General features: G+C 43.6%; 1 protein-coding gene across 4 annotated transcripts in view; it reads left to right on the top strand.

Moving 5' to 3' along the window:
* The first annotated feature begins 6,368 nt into the window (after window positions 1-6,368).
* SLC9D1 (solute carrier family 9 member D1) overlaps window positions 6,369-16,811 on the top strand; it is a 44,759-nt gene continuing 34,316 nt past the window's right edge. For 2 of the 4 annotated variants that reach the window (XM_016212884.2, XM_016212880.2), the window contains exons 1-6: window positions 6,370-6,465; window positions 7,847-7,935; window positions 10,458-10,537; window positions 12,092-12,615; window positions 13,514-13,693; window positions 15,833-16,024. In XM_016212884.2, coding sequence (XP_016068370.2) covers window positions 12,172-12,615; window positions 13,514-13,693; window positions 15,833-16,024 — 816 coding nt within the window. In that variant the 5' untranslated portion in view covers window positions 6,370-6,465; window positions 7,847-7,935; window positions 10,458-10,537; window positions 12,092-12,171. Of the gene's footprint in view, window positions 6,466-7,144; window positions 7,300-7,846; window positions 7,936-10,457; window positions 10,538-12,091; window positions 12,616-13,513; window positions 13,694-15,832; window positions 16,025-16,811 lie in introns of those variants that run through there. The other 2 variants (XM_016212882.2, XM_016212881.2) reach the window with 2 other exon arrangements.

Here is a 16,811-nt window from a genome sequence, read left to right as displayed (position 1 = left end):
AAAATAGGGCAGAGGCTGTGAGGTAGTGAACAGCAAAACTGCCAAGTAACTGTACTATATATAGTATATAATGAAACAAAATAACATCTTAATACTTCCAGATATAGGATGGTAAAGTTTCTATTTATCTAAGGTAACTTGATGAAAATGACATCAGAAATAAAGGTGATTCACTCATTTCTGTAGATCAAAATGGACTCAATGTACTAGATGCTAATGCTTTACACACGAGGGAGACATTTTTACTTAAGGGAATGAATACTCAATCTTGTTTTTTAAAAAAAAGATGAGGCAGTTTAAAGAAACATAAAAAGATATAACTTACAAAAACATGGAAATGGAAAACGAGATATAGATGAGGGAAAAAGGAAGACAAGACAGCCAGGGACACGACACAGACATGCATACCACATACAAGAGCTGAAAATCAAGCTCCGAGCTTCCCAGCTGCCAGCACAGAGAAGAAAATAGAACTAGTTGGAAAATCTGCTTTTATAGGATTAAAAAACCTACCAGTGGCCCAGACGTGGCACAGCTCCTCCCAGCACTGAAACCCGAAGTGTCCCCTGTGGCTGCTCATGAAAGGGCAATGTGCAATGCCCTCTTCGTACCAGACCAACTCCTCACCAAAATGCAAACAGCAAAGCAAGCTTTCAGAGCTTTTTCTTAAGGCATCCCTCAATGCATGACGAAGCCAAAATAGCACAGAATAATTCAGTAGGAGCAGAGATAATGCAGTCCAAATATAGTGCTCTCCAAGTATGGTCTGGGGACTCCAGGGTCCTGAGACCTTTCAGGGGATCCATGATGACAAAACTATCTTCATAATGATTCCCAGCCACTCTCAGCCTTTTTCAATCTCATTAGTGTACATTAGAGGCTGCCAGGGGCTACACAACTTGTGATATCACAACAGAGTGAACACAGAACATTTGAGAACCTACCTTTTATTAAGCTGGACATTAAAGATATTTGCAAAAATGTAATGTAATGTAAATATGTAATGGGCTTATTTTTAAAAAATATATAAATATTTTTAAACTTTCATTTTAATGTCTAATACGGTATATACCAATGGCTACAACCCACATAAACGAAAGTTCTTTGGGGTCCAATAATCTTTTAAAGTGTATAGGGGACCTGGGACTAAAATGTTTGAGAATTGCTGATCTGGGGTAACACAGAAAATTAACATTTTGGCCACTTAGAACAATGCTGACCATTCTGGGTCTTGGGTCCCTTTTGGAACTTAAGTCACAGATCCTTTCTCCAGGAAAACATATGTAGTACATGTGGTACACACGTGTATGTAGTTTTGCATAAAATGTCAGGGTTTTCACAGGACGCTTAAGTCCATCTATTAGTTCCTTAGAGGATAGGGGAAGGTGCAACTCAGATTAAGAACTGATGAGCTAGATCAGGAGCCATTGGTCTCTGCTGAGGCTACTCAACTCTGCCAGTGCAGTGAAAGCAGTCATAGACAACATGCAGATGAGTGGATATGCTGTGCACCAATAAAACTTTATTTATTGCCCTGGCCAGGTGGCTCAGTTGGTTGGAGCATCATCCCCTACACCAAAAGGTTGTGGGTTCGATTCCTGGTCAGGGCACATACCTAAATTGTGGGTTTGATCCCCAGTCAGGGTGTGTACAAGAGGCAACCAATCGATATTTTTCTCTCATATCGATGTTTCTCTCTCTCTCTTCCTTCCTCTCTCTCTAAAATCAATAAAAACAGCCTGGCTGGTGTTGCTCAGTGGTTCAGTGTTGACCCATGAACCTGGAGGTCACAGTTCGATTCCTGGTAAGGGTACGTGCCCGGATTGTGGGCTCAATCCCCAGTAGGGGGCGTGCAGGAGGCAGGCAACTGATGATTCTTTCTCATCGCTGATGTTTCTATCTCTCTCCCCCTCTCCCTTCACCTTTCTGAAATCAACAAAAACATATTTAAAAAAAATATATCATCAGGTGAAGATTATAAAAACAAACTTTATTTACAAACACAGGCAGCTAGCCTATGGTCTGTAGTTTATAATCTTTCTATACTATAGGGTAATACATGGAATATATATTCTATACATTATTTCCTGAAACTGAACGTTTGAAAAGAACTAGAGAAAGAGGTGCAGGTATATTCTCTGGTAAGATCAAATTTAGCTAAATTAGGGCAGATCCCATAAGTTTTGATAGTAAGGTGATAAAAATAAAGCTAGCATCTTTTTATGATAGTCTCCTCAAGGGAGGGTGGGCAAAGCCAAGAGTTACCTCAGAAAGCTTAAGATAGAAACAGATGTTCAATCTCAAAATGGTACACCATTAAAAATAACCATGATATATTTATTATGGAAACTGCCATCTAATGCTAGATTTAAACATTTTGTCATGGTTGCAAAACAAAATTCAGTATATACATACAATGAAATACAGTCATAGAAAGGAATAAAGTACTGATGCTATGATGTGGATGAACCTCGCAAACATGCTGAGTGAAAGAAGTCAGTCAGAAAAGGTCATGTATTGAATGATTCCATTTTTATGAAACATTCAGAAGAGGCAAGTCCACAGCGACTGCATGAAGCAGATTGGTGGTTGCCAGGGGCTGGAGTGAGGGAGGACTGGGGAATGAGTGTCAGTGGGTGTGGGGTTTTCTTGGGGGTGATGAAAATGTTTGGAACTAGATAGAGGTGGTGGTAGCACAATGTTGCGAATGTATTAAACAGTATTAAATGCAATTAAACTGAACACTTTTAAGTAATTAATTTTATGCTACATAGATTTTACCTCAAAAGAAAATTCAAAGTAGTGCCCTTGGAACCTCCAAGATTAATCAACAGAGTAACGTTCTGTCAGGTAACTTATTTAAGCAGCTTCATACAATTGGTAGATCCACACCAAGGAAATGTTGACAACTGAAAAATATGATGATGCCTGATCGCAAGGCACTTTTCTTGATAATTTTTGCAGCCTTTCCTAAGATGTGACCAAAAAACTGTATCAATAGTGTAAAAGAGAATGCTTTCTGAAAACTCTAGAAGGGAGGTATAGGAGTACATGGGTCCTGGCAACACAAAGTGGTCTGAATTGTCACTATGTTAAGTTACAAAAGGGGTGGACCTGCAGGTAGAGAAACAAATAGATCACTCTTCCATCTATTCCAAGTGCCTGATATGTCATAAGACAGATCTTACAAGCTTGAACCTCTAAGTGGTATGAAGGTGCTGGCTCTAGAAGGAAAAGGAAGGGAACTGTCATTAAAGTTGCAACAATTTGATGTTACCCATTACAAGTTTCTTCACAAAATAATAGTGATTATAAATAATAATCATTAAGCTAAGTCTAAAGATTGTATGTTAAAATTGTAAACTGCAAGTTGCAATTCGTAAAAAAGGGAACTAGCATAAAGCTGTCTAGAAGAAAAAGTCTCATAAATGAAAACATTATAGGGGGAAGAAGAAAGCTCTAACCCATTTAGACAGGACTAAATCAATGTAAAATTAATAAAAGTTCATAAATTGGCAGGACCAGGGCCTACCCTGTCAAGAGAATTAACTTATTAATGGTAGCTTTTAAGGGGGGGGGGATGTTTTCTATGTTTCATTGTTTTACTCTATTAAAATGTACAAAATTCTTGAAATAAAAGCCTGGATATCCAGTAGAAACATCAAATAAAATCTCTAACCTATGGGAAAAGTCAAATATTTTAACTGTGACCTTGTGAAAAAAAAATCACTTACATAATCTGAGCACCAACACTTACCACACATAAAATGAAAGAAAAAAAAGTTATTCTCACAATGAATGCCCTTCCAGTCAATATAATAAATTTTCTCTTAGGGTCAACTTACTAGGGGCTGCCAGGACAACCATAATGATCAAATTCATTACATAAACTTGTTCACTTTGACTGTTTCAGGCTGAGGGTGGTGTTAAATTCAAATGTCTCCTTTCACACTCTTGGATCTCCAACCTGTACAGTAGTTGCACAGTCATTTTCCCCAAGTTAAGCTCCTGCCCACCCAGCCCCTTCCCCTAAAGAGTGGTCTCTGCCTGCGGAGGTGGGCACATCCTGCCTGGGCGGTGCAGCTGCTCCACTAAGTCAAGTGCCTTCTGGCTGCACTGCTGACCACCCCCTACCTGGTTTGTATGACCACTCTCTTTAGTCTTCTTGTTTCTCCGACGAAGGTGGGAAGATTTGCCAAGAAGGAGATGGCAAATCTTCCCACCCTGACGTTCTCTCCTCAGGCCTCCACTCTTTCCCCTACATATTCCTCCTGGACTATTTCTCTCCTGTTTGAAACCCTCTCACCGGCCTCCCAGTACCATCAGTACAAAGGCTAACATTTTCTCCCAGTGCCCTAGAAGACTGTGCAATCTGGTTCCAGCCTCCTTTCAAGCTTCCTACTATGTCACTTTTCCCTGGCTGTCTGTGGGGTAGCCAGGCAGATCTTCTAATTCCTGGGACATGCCACATCCTACCACTTATTCTGTTGTTTCCACCTGGAGTACGGTACACCTCTGGCTGCCTCTGCCACCCCACCCACTCATTCCTGAGGGTTCAGCTCACTCTGTATCACTTGGCTAAGCCTTCCTGGCCTTGGCATCTGACACCACTGAGCAACCCCACCAAACGGATTCCTGGAACCCGTGCCACTCCCTAGCACTTATCCCAAGTGCAATCAAACGGTTTTATGCTTAGTGCTCATCTCCCCTGCTAGGACATCAGCTCCATCCATACCACACCCACGTCTGTCTTGCTCACGGTCAGACCCCAACATCTTGCACACCACCTTCCCTGCAGAGAAACCTCTGAATTACTGAATGAATGATGAAACCCATCCACAGCCATGGTTTCCACTACAGTTCAAAGCAACCTCCATTTCCCCACGCCTCTTTTCTGAGCTCCAGATCCATCCCCCCACTTCTCCCTCATTGTCACAAACCTGCGCTTCCCTCTATATTCCCTCTTTTGGTCAGTAACATGACCACCTGCTCTGTTGCCCAAGCCAGAAGCTGCTGGGTCCGTTCTTTCCTTTATTCTCCGGCTCTGAAGAGCCTGGGACAGTCCTCACCCACCCTCCTCTCACTCCCCTTATTCCCACAGACAATCTTTGGCTCGAGTCTTCCCCTGTTCTTCCCTAAATGATTGCAACGTCCTGGTCTGTCTCCCTGCAGCCCTGGCCACCTCCGATCCCATCCCTGTGCTCTTTGCAAAGGGCTTTTTTGTGTGTTTTTTTAAAAAAGCATGAACACGATCAAATCACCCACGACCCCACTTCTTAAGAACCTTCTGCGGCTCCCGCCGTCTCCCGGGTGCGCTCTACGCTCAGCACGGACAAGGCCCCGCTCCGGAGCCCGGCCAGGGTGGACCCCGCCCCGCGCCCCAGCCGCCCGGGCGGCTGGCGGTGCCCAGCGACACTCTCCGTCCTCTTCGCCGCGGCTCCGCGCCGCCGTCCGCGCGACACGTCCCTCCGGGCTCCCCGGCGGCTCGCCCCGGGGGGAGCCCCGGCCGGCGCGCCCGCGCCCCGCGCCCCGGTCCCGTCACACCGCAGGGGCTCCGAGAGCGCCGCGCAGGTCCCGCGCGGGGCCGTGCGGGTTCCCACCCGACGCCGCTCCGCTCAGGCAGCGCCCGCGGCGGCGGAGGGCGGGCCGCGACCTCGCCGCTCCGGTGACCTTCGCGCCCGGCGCTCCCGGGCTCCGGCCCCGGCGCTCGGACCCCGAAGCTCCCCCAGCCCCGGGTGCGCAGGAAGGGCCGGGCGGAAGGCGACACCGCGGGCCACCTACCATTCTCCCTGGCGCTCCCCGCTTCTCGCCGGCCCGGCCGTCTGAGCAGGAGCCCCGGCCGCCTCCCGCCCGGCTCCAGCCGCTCCGTCCCCGTCCTCTGGTCTCTGGACACCCGCCCGGGGAGGGGCGCAGGGAAGGCGGTGACAGGTCCCGCCGACAGAACTACAACTCCCGGCGTGCACCGGTCGGCCAAGGCCCCGCCCCTCTCCAACTCGGAGGCACAAAGCGCGCTGGGGGGGAGGGGGGGGCCCCTCCGGGACAAGCACGCCCCGCGCCCAAACCCGCCTCCTACGTGAAAGGACTGCCCACGGCCGACAGTACTCAGTCCCGCCCCTCCTACAAATCCCGACGTGCACTGCGCTGCCCCGGGGCCCACTGTCTCGCGGTCCCCGTTCTCTCCTACAAATCCCAACGAGCACCGCGCCGCCGCCCGGGAGCCGACGGAGCCCAAGCCCACCCCCTTAAAGGGGCCGCTTCTCCCTCTCGGCGGCGTCTGCTGAGACCGCGTTCAGGTGGAGGGGTCGGGCGGCTCGGGGCGTCCCCGTGCCCAGCGGGTCCCTGTCCCTGCCTTAGGGGCGGCCCCGTCGCCTTTGAAGGGATGTGGGCAAGCCGCGTCCCTGTCCACCCTTCGTCTCCCGGTGCCGGGAAGCCGGACCCAGGACACGCAGCATCCAGAACATCCCGGTGAGCGCTGCGCGGGGTTCGGGCGAGAGGCGCTCAGCCTCCGGTCCTGCGCGAAGGGGGCCCCCGGAGCTCCCTCCCTGGGTCGCTCCTCCCGGGAGTCTTCCCTTCCCGGGGCTTCCTCCTGGGCGGGTCTCCCAGACCCGGGCCTTCCCGCTCCCGGAGCCCGCTCTCCGCGCGCCCCCCTGCGCGTCTGGCGCCGCGGTGTGGGAGGGTCGCTCGGCCCTCCTCCCAGCCTGTGGGGAGGACGGACGGACCCGGCGGCGGCCCCCGGGGCTGTGTCCCGGAGGGAGCGACGGGGCAGTGGTGCGAGGTGCAGTGTGTGTCGGTAGCTCCGGGAAAGCCGCCCGAGCCTGCGGTGCGGCGGCCGGGCGGGGGCGCAGACCTTCGGCCGGGCTGCGCTCTAACTTAGGTGTGAAGTTCAGGTTGCTGCCGCCGGTCAGATAAACCGGGTCACGCGGAAGACCTAACGCCTCTGCCCGCGGCTGCCCCGGGCCGTCTCCCCGGAAAGAGCGGGGAGACCCAGCGATGGCTGGAATTCAACGGCCAGCTCCCCGTCACGCACCGGAAGCCGGGAGGTGGCGGTGCGCTCCCGCACCCCTTCCCCGGCGGGACCCCTGCAGCTCCCTGCTCCCTCCCCCGCCGCTTCCCCGGCTGAAAGGAAGAACAGGCGCCGGGCGCCCACCTCCGAGCCTCCTCGGAGGCCCTAGGTCTCGGCTCTTTTTGGATCTCACACGATAGCGCCCGAGGAAATGTAATGGCTGTTTTAAACACACCTTTGGAACACAAGCTCTCATGTTCACGTATTATTAGATCGGATAACGATCTAGGTATAAGGTAGCCCAGCCTCTTCATATGCATACATTTTTTGATTCTTTGGATTAGGGCACCTTACTGGTTCCAAATTTCTCTTGTAATATTAGTTTTTTTAAAAGCAGTAGCTCAATGATTGGGCTACTCAATGAAATATTTGGTGTGTGGTTTTTGTAGAGTTTAACAGTTAAATACTTTAAAGATTTCTAAGGTGCATAAAAATTTTCTTTCTCCCTTTCTTAGTTTATTCTCCGTTTCTCTTATTAGATATGGATAACCATAAGTTGTACTTACAGGATAGGAAGTGTTTTATTTTTTAATAAGTATACTTTACATCGTCCAATTTGTTAAAATTTAAAATATGCTTTTTAAGTTAAATCCTCCACAAATTAGATTAAGGTAGATTATTTGTGTTGGTGAGTTTCCTCACTAGGCCTTTCCACAAGCTCCTCTTTTGTTGCCTCTTCAGTTACTGTTTTTTTGCTGAATCTGAAAGTGTCGGTGGTATCACGAAGAAATTTGGATTTTTAAACCATTAAATAGGAATAATCCTCATATTTTCATTTTTTAGACAAAGTTAAGTAACCGGCACTGGACTCCCTGTTCCTGCCACACCCACACTGCTTGCCCGGGAATTTCCTGCACATAGCCCAGCACCAGGTCAGTACCCCTCCCACCTGGGGACCTGGTTCAGCTGGGTGGATGGGGCTAGCATCCTGGCTTGGGCTATCCTGTGAAGTGTGAGGAGCAGAGTCAGAGCCCAGCGCAGTCGCTGCTGCACTAGTGCAGTGAATAAACTAGATTCTTTCTCAGCAGTTTGATCTGGTATATCTGAGGCAGTGGTTCTGGAAGGTCCTAAGGAAGAGAAACAAAGGAGGGTCCCGTGGCTGCATGGGAGCCAGAGGCTGGGCAGCAGAGCTGCGAGGTTTTCAAATTTTAGTCCATTATAAAAAATTGAAAAAAAGAGTAGCTGCTTCTCTATTCCCCTCTGTTGGCTTTCTTTTTCCCTGAAGAGACTCCATTACCCTAGGGCTCTGGACTCTGTGGGTCCTAACAGCAGATGTCTACGAAGATAGCTTCCTCACATGCTCTGCATTCATGATGGAACTCACAGTTAGAGGTGTATGGGAGAAATCTTTAACTTGAGTGACTTCATTCTGAAAAAGCCTGATTTGATATTACATTATTATGCTTTGCTTTTGAGCTATTTATCCAATAAGTGATATGTGACATTTCTGAATTGCTAAAAATTCTCTATAGAATAAGAGTAATGTGATTTTTATGTAAAATGACAGTGAATTAAAAGCATCACTTTTTTTGAGTAGGCTTAATGGTGAACTCATTTGCCCTTTTTTTCTAAATAATTTAAGACATTAAAAAAATTTTCTTTCATGTAATCAAATAATCTTATCAGTTTTAAAGTAAGTTTTGAGATTCCTGTTCTGCCTTTATAAAAACCCATTAGAAATTTGATAAGTTGGGAAGATACACACATATATATAAGTATATATATACATACATAAATAAATACATAGATATTTTTAATCCTCACTCCTCTTTACTGCTTAGAGAGAGGAAGGGAGAGAAAGAGAGAGAGAAACACCAGTTGATTTGTTGCCTTCCGTACGCTCCCTGACAGGATCACACCCGCAACCAGGCATGTGCCCTGATTGGGAATCAAAGCAGTTACCCTTCAGTGCACAGGGAGATTGCTGGTCAACCAGCTGAGGCGCTGTGGCCGGGCAGGGAGATATATTTTAATTAATGTTGGAATAGAAACTTTTTCAAATAGAAATTTTGCTGGAGGGGTTGTCCTCAAAGTATTGATTTTGCTATTGTTCTAAGTGAAAAGTAACCTTGGGTTTTACTATAATTGAGTCATCCTGAAAACCTTTCGCTCTGTTTTAGGGCATTTTCTAGTTTTTTTAAAATACAAAAAAATGTCATGAGCTTGGTTTCCTTGCTCTGCAATATAAATGTTGATCATTACACATAATAAGGATTTAGTAGGAAACAGTAAAATATTTATATAGAATTTTTAAAACTTCACTTTGAGATGATTATAGATTCATAAACAGTTGTAAGAAATAATGCAGAGAAATCCCGTAGACCCTTTGCCCAGTTTTCCTCAGTGGTAGCTCCTTACAAAACTATAGTATAAGCAGGAAATTGCATTGATACAGTCCACTCACCTTATTCAGATTGCACCAGTATTATTACATGCATTTGTGTGTGTGTGTGTGTCATGATCTGTACAGTTCTATCACACGTGTAGATTTGTGTGGCCACACCACTGTCAAGACACAGAACATTTCTGTCCCACAGGATCTCTTCTGCTACCTTGTTATAGTCAGAGCCACATCCTCACCCTTCCCTGACCCCTGACAGCCACAATCTGTTCTCCAGCTCTACAGTTTATCATTTCAAGAGTGTTGTATAAATGGAATCATACAGTGTACATAACAGACTCTCCTCACTCAACCTTGAGATCTGCTCCAGGTTGTGCTATCAGTAGTTCAAGATAAAGAAACTTGAAGAATTCGTTATAAAAACACAACAAATCCAACGTGTCTTTTTAAAAATAACAATAACAAAATTAACACTGAAGCTAAAAATATATAGTATTTACTCAAGAAAAAACATTTTACAGTTTAGTAGTCCATAGGATTTGGTAGCCAAGTTTGAAGGGAAAATGAAATAAGTTTTTGAAAAAGAAGTGATTCATATTTTAAGGGTCTATAAATAATCTCAGTTTCATGGTGATGATTTAAGCTTGTTTCAGTGGAAATATTAGTTTGAATACAAGTAAAATTCTCAAAGATTTCTCATAAAAATTAATAGCTCCTTTGGGTATTATGATTTAGAGAGCTAGCTATTTAATTTCAGGGATTTGTTTGAGGAAGGAACTAGAAATGAATGAAGGGATGTTATTCACACACAAACTGTGCAGCAGGTTATTTTTCTAAAGTTTGAAATCCATAAAATCACTTTGGGGGGAAAATGGGAAGCATCTGAAGTTTCTTAGTTCTGAACCATACTAAAAGTGTGCACTTCTGAAGTAGCAATTCAGTTCTTTCTTTCCCTTGGAACAATAGAAGCTTAGACATTAAATGAGTCATTAAAATAACAGATCAACTATATTGCTAGGTATTACTGTGATTGGTTAATTGTTTATTTTTAAGGTGGGAACATTTACTTAAAGCTCTCAAGCAAACAGCAAGCTCTCATTTATCCTACCTTGTTAAGACGTGAACTGTTCTAGGTAAGTGAATTCTTGTAACATTAGGAGCTAAAATATCTAAAAATGTATTGAAATTGAACAGTTTCCTAACTTTTTAACCAGAATATAGTCTTCTTGGTGACATTGGGTTGTCATTGTGAACATTGGTGACTCTCCTGGCCTCCAGTAGTGGTATTTTTAGGATCTGCTGAAGTGCATAGAACAGTTCGGCCCTCACCAGGTCCCCTGGGCTGGTAGTCTTTGCTGAGTTCTTGTTTCTTTTTTCGTAAGCTCCGTTTTGTCTCCACTATCTATTGGCTACCGTTTCATGGTTTGGTCAGAATTCTAGCTCTAGAAATGCCACATTTTATATTTGCTTCATCTAATCTGCTTTGCCTGGGAAACCACATTAAACTGGTTAGAATTGGGAGTATTATTGAAATTATAAATAAATATTTCAGTAAACAGATCCCCAGATAGGGGAAATATTGGTATATTTGAAAGTTGAGTAAGAATTCTTAACGTGATAATTCATTGGGTGTTGCTAAGAGTGATGATGCGTATGAATGTTTTGTTTTCTATAAACTAGAAGTCCTGTGTAAAATTGTGTTGTTTTCTTTTTTGGCCTAACTACTTGTGCCCAGTGAGCTCCTAATTGCCAGCTTCAGTGGATTTTTTTTAGGGTGTATCTTACTGGCCTCTCATGTGTTTGTTACTTCCTCCTTCTTTAGTCTATTTTACTACCTCTGAAGTCATTCTTTCTTAGTGACGTTGCTGCCACAGTTGCCTCCCGGCCCTTGATAACGCTTTCCTCCGGTGGACACGGCCTTGCCTTCTGCTGCAGTAACCTGGGCACCACAGCTGCAGCTCCCACTGCTGCCTGTACTGAAACCTTCAGCTTGTGTCCAGGGTCCTGTCTGTGCTTCAGTTGCCAGGATAAATTCATACATATTGCTTGAGGGCTTCCTAAAGAGAGAAAGGGGTGGAGCCTGAATTTGGATCATTGAAAATGTTTGAATGTTTTATAAAGCCCTAGAGATCTGGATGTGATTATATTTGGAGAGTTTTATTTTCTATCCTTGCTATCTCATTAGCATTTAACTATAGACTGACTGGGGAAATATAACAAAATTCCAACTGATTTTGGAAAGCAAACAATATGGCAAAGCAAGCTAATAGTACCTCAAAAGGCATCATTTCTGAAATGATCTGGAGCATGTCTCCCCCAGGTGGTTCACTGATCTGTGAATTTTCTGGCCTTTGATACATGGACCCTCTTAAATAGAATTGGTTTTGTCTTTGGCACTTGGTAGATTTAGTGCATATATGAGGCTGAGTTTTTCTTTAAAAATATTTCCTTTAAGTTCAGACATAACCTTTAGTCTCAGTTCTTACCAGGCACATACTTTAACATTCAGTATTTGAATTTAACCTCGGTGCAATAAATAGTTTAGATGTTAATATTAATATAGAAAAACTAACATTTTCTTCAGAACAATGATAGTTTTCTGGATGTAATTATTTGATACTTGAACTCTGATTTCAATAACAATGAATCATCATTCAACTACATGTGACAATAAACCTTTTTTTCAGCTGAAAATGTGTATCTAAAATGCAGGCTCAGCTTAGTGGAAATCTTTGGACTGCCTTGCTCTGTCCTCTAAAATTGGATCATGAAGATATTGGAAAAAAATTACTTGTGGATGTTGCTTCCATTGCTTCATTTGATAGTGAATGCTGCAGAACCTGAAGAGGTAGTGAAACATGCCATCAAGTTACACAGAGGCAAAGGGGCAGCTATCACGCAGAGGAAGCAGTGGGTCCTAGATAGTTGCAGAAAGCTCTCCGGGCTTCTTCGCCAAAAGAATGTGGTTCTTAACAAACTGAAAAATGCAATCAAAGCAGTGGAAAAAGACTCTGGCCTGTCAGATGAAGAGAAGCTGTTTCAGGTGCACACATTTGAAATTTTCCAAAAAGAGCTGAATGAAAGTGAAAATTCAGTCTTCCAGGCTATCTATGGACTCCAAAGAGCCCTGCAGGGAGATTACAAAGACGTGGTGAACATGAAAGAGAGCAGCAGGCAGCGCCTGGAGGCCTTGAGAGAGGCTGCCATAAAGGTTAGTCATCTCACACTCATTTACCAAAAGAGCCTTCACACTCTGAGCTAGAAAGTAGAGGGAGAGGGAAAATGCACATGGTGCTGATGCTTCAGCACGTGTGGTCTGTCAGAGGCATCTGTTTATAATAACCAAACTCAGAGAAAATCTCTCGTGTAGGAGAATCTTTTCCTTTTGTGTAATATCTTAGCATAGTTAAATTTTATCACTTCTAGAAGGATTCCTTCTCTTATGCTTTTCTGTATTGTGAAATACCTGGTTTATCAAATACTTACTGAAGTTGTAACTGCAATCAACATTTTGAGTTTCTAACAAGAATTCTTTTCTGTGTGAAGGTTGACTTTTCTTCAGTGTCCACATACTGAAAACAAAAATATTAAAATTGATTTTAAACAGATGTATGAATACATTTGCATTAAGGACTTTGATGATGTATACTTTTAAAATGAGAAGAAACTACTACTGTATCAGATGTGATATTATTTATATAACTTTTAAAGTCATCATTTAAGCCATGTATTAGGTGCCAGGCACTTTAAATATATAAAATATAATTTCATTTTCATAGAAAGGCTGTGGTATTATTATATTAGTTTATAAAGTAGAGAAGATAAAGATTTATTAAACTTTATTTACGAAAGTATGGCATTTTGGGCAGAAGTACAGTCATACACCACATAACAATGTTCCAGTCAACAATGGACTGAATATATGACGGTGGTCCTTGACTTTCCCTAATAGACTGGAGCTCGAATTACACATTTATGAGCAGGAGTGTTTGATATAGAGAGTATGTTAGTTGGTGTAGTTGGGCCAGGTACCTGAATGGAAGTGAAAGAAGTGATATTCTGGTTTATTTTTAAATAAACTCCACTCTTTATTTCTTACAAATGAATAGGAAGAGACAGAATATGTGGAACTTCTCGCAGCAGAAAAGCATCAAGTTGAAGCCCTTAAAAATATGCAACATCAAAACAAAAGTTTATCCATGCTTGATGAAATTCTTGAAGATGTAAGAAAGGCAGCTGATCGTTTAGAGGAGGAAATAGAAGAACACGCTTTTGATGACAATAAATCAGTAAGTAGCATTCCAGAACAAGTTTCTCTTCACCAGCTGAGACTGAGCTACTTACTGAAAGGATGTGTTGTTGAAATGGTTTGCATGTATATTTTTAGTATAGATTGAAAACAAAGACAAAATTAAAGTAGTTCTGTGTCGTAAAAATAATTTCACTTAGTGTTGCAGAAGTATACGAGTGCTGAAAATTGTGAGTCTTGGAATGGACTCAGAAATGGGTTAGGTAATAAAAACACATTAGAACAAGATCAGATAAGAAAGGAGGGAGAATGAAAATTGAATGAAAGGAGTAGGGTTTTTTGAAACTTTCTAATTATGGAGAAGAACTCATAAGTATTTTAAGTGCTGTGAATTTTGGAAAGAATATGCCCTTGAAAGTAAAACACTTGTTCCCTTTATTCACGGCTCCCTGAACACTTCTGTACTCCTAGAGCATTGGGCTTTCCCCTATCAAACAGTTCTCTGGTTCTCTGTGACACTAGCGTGGTGTCCCACAGTTCAGTGCAGTTCTGACTCTACCTGGGGTTAGCACAGACCCCACAGGTAAGGGCTAAGTCCAAGACTGTCCCCTCCATGTAAGACACCAATCCCAAGTCCCAGGTTGTCACCTTGGAGAACCCCATAGCCCCCCTTGGGCTCTATAATTTGCTAGAGCAACTCACAGAACTCAGGAAAGCAGTTTACTTACTAGATTACCAGTTAAAGCAGGAGTGGGAGAGGTCTGGCCTGTGGGCCATATATGGCCTGCTAAATCATTTGGTCTGGCCCTGCGAAGGCAACTGCAGTGGGACTCGAAATTCAGTAAATCTAGGAGCTTTTTTCATAGCTAATTTTTAAGTTGATAATTTTGTATGGCCCACGAATGATGTCATAAATATCCAAATGGTCCTTGGCATAAAAAAGGTTCCCCACCCGACTGGGCGTGGCTCAGCGGTTGAGTGTCAGCCTAGGATCCAGGAGATCGTGGTTCGATTCCTGGTCAGGTCACATGCCCTGGTTGTGGGCTTGATCCCCAGTCGGGGGCGTTCAGGAGGCAGCCGATCAACGACACTCTCATCATTGATGTTTCTATCTCTCTCTCCCCCTCTCCCTTCCTCTCTCTGAAATCAATAAAGATATGTTAAAAAAGGTTCCCCACCCCTGAGTTAAAGGATACAGCTCAGGAAGAGCCAGATGGAAGAGGTGCATGGGGCAAGGTGTGAGGAAAGGGTATAGAGCTCTCATGCTCTCTGTGAACCCCATACTTGAAGGATTTTCATGGAAACTTCATTACGTATGCTTGTGATTAACTCATCTCCAGCCCCTTTCCTGTCCTGGAGCACTGGGCAAGGCTGAAAGGTCAACTCTCTCATCATATGCTTAGTTCCTCTGATGACCAGTCCAGTCCTGTGGTCATCTAAGGGCTCTCTAAATATCAACTCACAAATGTAAACTCAGGTGAGGTTGCTAAGGGCTTGTTATTATAACAAGATACTTCTTTCATCTTTTTTGCTCAGGAGCTATTTCAGGGACAAAGGACAAAAGACTAAATATAACAAAAGATGTTCCCATCGCTCGTTATCACTTAGGAAATTACATGGGTTTTGGGATCTACGGGTCAGGAAAGGGGATGAAGACCAAATATGTATTTCTTGTTACACATCAGTGTCACACCCTGAATTAGGTGAAGTAGGTTTTTAGAAGTAATGGAAATCTTGAACACTTCCAACCTTAAAATCACTTTTTTAATTGAAAAAAATTTCAAATTCGTGCTAATGAACATTTATCGATCTTTCCTCACACTTGACAGAATACTAAATACATTCCTATTATTCTTCTGTATAGAATTTACTTTCTAAAAAATTGAACTTGAAAACATTTGTTTAGCCCAGCTGGCATAGCTCAGCAGTTGAGCATTGACCTATGATCCAGGAGATAGATCCCAGTTTGATTCCCAGTCGGGGCACATGCCCGGGTTGTGGGCTCGATCCCCAGCAGGGGGTATGCAGGACGCAGTCAATAAATGACTCCCAATCATTGATATTTCTATCTTTCTCTCTCTTCCTTCCTTTCTCTGAAATCAATAGAGACATATTTTTAAAAAATAGAAAAGAAAACACTTGTTTGGTTTTAACTACATAATGTTGGTTATTCTTACAGGTCAAAGGGGTCAATTTTGAGGCAGTTCTGAGGGTTGAGGAAGAAGAGTCCAATTCCAAGCAAAATCTCACAAAACGGGAAGTGGAGGATGACTTAGGTCTTAGCATGCTGATTGACTCCCAGAACAACCAGTATATTTTGACCAAGCCCAGAGACTCAACAATCCCACGTGCAGATCACCACTTCATAAAGGTAGTCTTGGTCTGCTTGCTCTCCTTTCAAAATCATGCTGGGCTTTATTCCCACTAACTCCCCTTCCCATCTCCTGGAATACATGTCAAGTAAGATTGAGCTCTATTTTCTGAACATTATACCGTATTAGGGTGTGCAACTTTCCTCCTAACAGAGGGATTCTACTAGAATTCCCTACGCTTTCTGTGATTTAAAACATTTTCTCTTCATTTCCCCCCCCCCATAAGAATAAAACATTTTAATGTTTAAAATGAAAATTAATTTGCTTTTGTGAGTTTGGAAGACTTTTTGAGTTATATGATGGGATTAAAGCTTCAGCTATCCAAAAACTATTTTCACTAAAGTAGAACATTCTTATGAGGCAGAGAAGTTTTGGCTAAGGTATTGGATATGGCTTTCTTTAGACTAGGAGTGGAAGTGTATGCAGTGTGAGAACTGTCTCCTTCAGCAGTGACTGGCATTCCAGACTAAGTTAGGTGCAGATCTGTGAACTCTTAGGAAACCGTTCTAGAATATAGAATTATTTGAAGACCTGAAGTTGATGGTGTTATGGTTTAAGATCACTGTTTGGATTTGAACAGAAATGAGGAATAGATATGAGTGACAGGGTGCAGCCTGCTCAGGGAAGGCTGGCAGGTTCTAGATAAATTGTCAGGTCTCTAACAGAGCTCCCTGACACTGGAATTTGTACAGGAAAAGAAACCCAGGCAAATAACCTACTCTGAGAGATGGTGCCAGCATAGACAGGCCGAGAGGAAGATCGGGCTGATCCCTATAGTAATAGACG

Source organism: Miniopterus natalensis, chromosome 2, assembly GCF_054644295.1.
Source record: "Miniopterus natalensis isolate mMinNat1 chromosome 2, mMinNat1.hap1, whole genome shotgun sequence".
In the NCBI taxonomy this organism is placed as follows: domain Eukaryota; kingdom Metazoa; phylum Chordata; class Mammalia; order Chiroptera; family Miniopteridae; genus Miniopterus; species Miniopterus natalensis.
The sequence above is the reverse complement of the archived record's forward strand: the minus strand, read 5'-3'. Positions and strand labels throughout refer to the sequence as shown.